This window comes from Micropterus dolomieu, linkage group LG03 (assembly GCF_021292245.1).
Source record: "Micropterus dolomieu isolate WLL.071019.BEF.003 ecotype Adirondacks linkage group LG03, ASM2129224v1, whole genome shotgun sequence".
Lineage (NCBI taxonomy): Eukaryota > Metazoa > Chordata > Actinopteri > Centrarchiformes > Centrarchidae > Micropterus > Micropterus dolomieu.
Window position 1 is genome coordinate 8,078,646 of NC_060152.1, and position 3,011 is coordinate 8,081,656.

Consider the following 3,011-nt stretch of genomic DNA (forward strand, 5'->3'; position numbering starts at 1 on the left):
AGTGCTAAGATGAAACCAAACACTTGCCTCAAAACCATTTCATCTGTGCTCAAAATCAAACAATGCTTTCAAAACATAAACACAGCCAGTCAATAGGTTAAACACTACAGAGCATCTCGTCCAGGGCATGTAGTTACAGAAAATGTTTTTTTGTGTAGAGGAAACGCATTTTCCAATTTAAAAAGTATAGTAATCACAATTTAGTACAGTAAATATGTAGTATACTGTAAGTACTGCAAGTAATACAGTATTGAATATCTGTATATTCAAATACATTAAGCCCAAAGAAAACTATAAATGACAAGCACATTACACTCAAAAATGTTGTGCAACATTATATCAATATTAATGCATCTTACATGTTTAGGTGTCTGTAATGTGGAGATTTCATCAAGTTAAGCAGTGATGAGTCATGTGGGTGATGATGACGCCGAGGATCTCAGAGAGCTTCCTCGAGAAACTCCAACCAGAAGTTTTTGACAGCCAGAAAACATTTCGGAGCCAGAAAACATTGAAGTCACTATTAGAAGCATTAGTTTTTTTACAACATGATCTTCATCAGCAGAGGACGTTCTCCCAGCTGTCACACAGTATTTTAACTCTGAAGCCAATGTGGAAAAGAAGCCAGAATAATGCTGAGTGAAATGGGAATTTGAAAATCTACATTTCAATAAAAACTGGGCGACTCCATCTGCTGAGGAAGAGCATGTGATGTGATTGAATCATGATTTAGTAATGTTGTCTTAAAACAACAGCTTCATTCCGGGCACGGTGCTGTTGCACTATGTAGCACTGGAATCCCGGGCAGGAAACCTTTCACAACAGCATAGTGCTTTACTATAAGCTGCCTTGATGTTCTCAGTATGGAGATCATAGCAGAGGCTGAAAAGAGACCGAAGAAGTCATTGTCGAAAGGAGTGAGGAAGATACAAAGAGAGTGTGACCGGACAAGATTAAATATCAGACTGGCTTTTACTTGTTGGCCTGAACTAACTGAACTGAAAGGATCCAAGACAGTTGTCGAGCTGGCCTTCTTGCTGTTGGACTAGTCAGTAATATTAGCCTGCTTGCTTTTTCTTGTGTTTTCCGACTTGCTTGATGATTGGCTAGCAAAGTTTTCAACATTTTTAATCATGTAAGTTATGTAATCATGACAACTACATGTGTACAGCTGTTCATATTTGCAACAGTGGTGTGTAAGTGAACAATACTCATAAAACAGGAGGCACTAAATCGCAAAAGAAGCCATTCTTGTGTAATGTTGCTTTCCAGCAATATTTTTTTTGTAATTGGAGGGATGTAAAGGTTTTGATTTTTTATCACAAAGTTTTCTGATGCTGATCTGTGTCTTCATATTTTCTTTTATCTGGAAATAGTTGAAGTGGCTGTGATCCAGTATGAAGCTGAGGTCAAAGGTCATGACCAAGACTTTTCTCATTAACAGTCTCAGGTTAGTTTCTCTTGATTATTTAACAAACCGCTGATGAACCTGAGATTTCAATGGGATATAAATGGATAGAGAGAAGACATGCTGGAAAAAGTAATTTGATTTCCCCAAATGTTGAAATGTTAAATCCACTTCACAGAAATTATGTCTGTGTGTGTGTGTGTGTGTGTGTGTGTGTGTGTGTGTGTGTGTGTGTGTCCTCAGTGAAGTGTATCAGTCTCTGCAGTAGCTTCCAGCTGCAGCAGTCAGTTCAGTTTCTGTTCTGTCTGACTGAGGGAGGTTTTTGTACAACGCTTTTTCACTGTGTGAACAACCACTGACTGTTGATGTAATGTGCACTCTGACAGTAGTAAACTGCTGCATCTTCAGTCTGAACTCCACTGATGGTCAGAGTGAAGTCAGAGTTTGATCCACTGCCTGTAAAACGACCTGGAATCCCTGATGCTCGAGTGCTAGCAGTGTAAATGAGGAGTTTAGGAGTTTCTCCATCTCTCTGTTGGTACCAGGCTAAAATGTGGTAGTTGCCATCATAATAAACATCCTGACTGGTCCTACATTTGATGGAGACGGAGCCTCCCAGAGCAGAGCTCACTGCTCCAGGCTGAGTCACTGTGACCTGGCCTCTGGACTCTGAGGATACAGAGACAAAAACATAAAGCAGCGTCATGGTTTTGTGGGCTTCATTTCAGAGGGACGGATGTTCATAGAGGAGAGGAGTTTGATTCTCTGGACTTTACCTGTGAAGCAGCAGCAGAGGAGAGTCCAGATGAGGACGCAGATCAAAGTCATGTTTTTGATGAGGAGGATTTCTGTGGCTTCTGTTGTCATGAAGGACAGCTGCCAGTCATCCAGTGTTCAACTCTCAGGACTATAAACTCTCCCAGAGCACTGGAGCATGGTGCTGCTGATGCAAAGTGGCTCTCTATGGAAATGCTCTGACTGACTCCAGCAGGGACTTGGATTACTCTGATGATGCTGTTTATCAATGGATCAATACTCACATATTGTGTCTGATATTTGAAATTTGATGTATTCACAGCAATTCTTGAAGTCTTCAGTGTTGTTAACCAGACTAAATTCCCCTCCACTTAAAAATCTTGTTGCACTTCTAAATTTTCACATTGTGGAAAACTTTGCTGGATTTCTCTGTACAAAGAAAATACATTTCAAAATTTATGTTTTAACATTCAATCTCAAGGTCAGTGCCATTTTCTTTTGATTCAATTTATAATGTGTATAGTATTCAGTACTTTCTTCCAGACTAATGATTTTAAAACCATTCCAAAACCAATTTGTTTGAAAAAGTAGTTGAGTAGGTAACAATGTTCATTTGAATGTTTCAGTGATGATTCCTGCTTACATGAGGAGAACAAACACATCATCATCATGAAGGAGGTTTTTGCTTGAGACAAGAAATATTTAAGATAGTTAAACCAATATAAGCCTTACAGTCTTCACCATATGTGAAATATTTTAAACTCTGAAATTCAGAAAGTTTAATTTCAAAAGAAAAAATATATACACCTGAATAAAAGTGTGCTAGTGTTAAATTTTTATCTTTAGT

General features: G+C 38.6%; 1 gene segment (V, D, J or C); it reads right to left on the reverse strand.

Moving 5' to 3' along the window:
- Positions 1-1,745: 1,745 nt before the first annotated feature.
- Positions 1,746-2,243, reverse strand: LOC123968024. The segment is given in 2 exon segments: positions 1,746-2,077; positions 2,185-2,243. Coding segments are annotated over 2 exon segments (384 nt in total).
- Between the last annotated feature and the right edge of the window lie 768 nt (positions 2,244-3,011).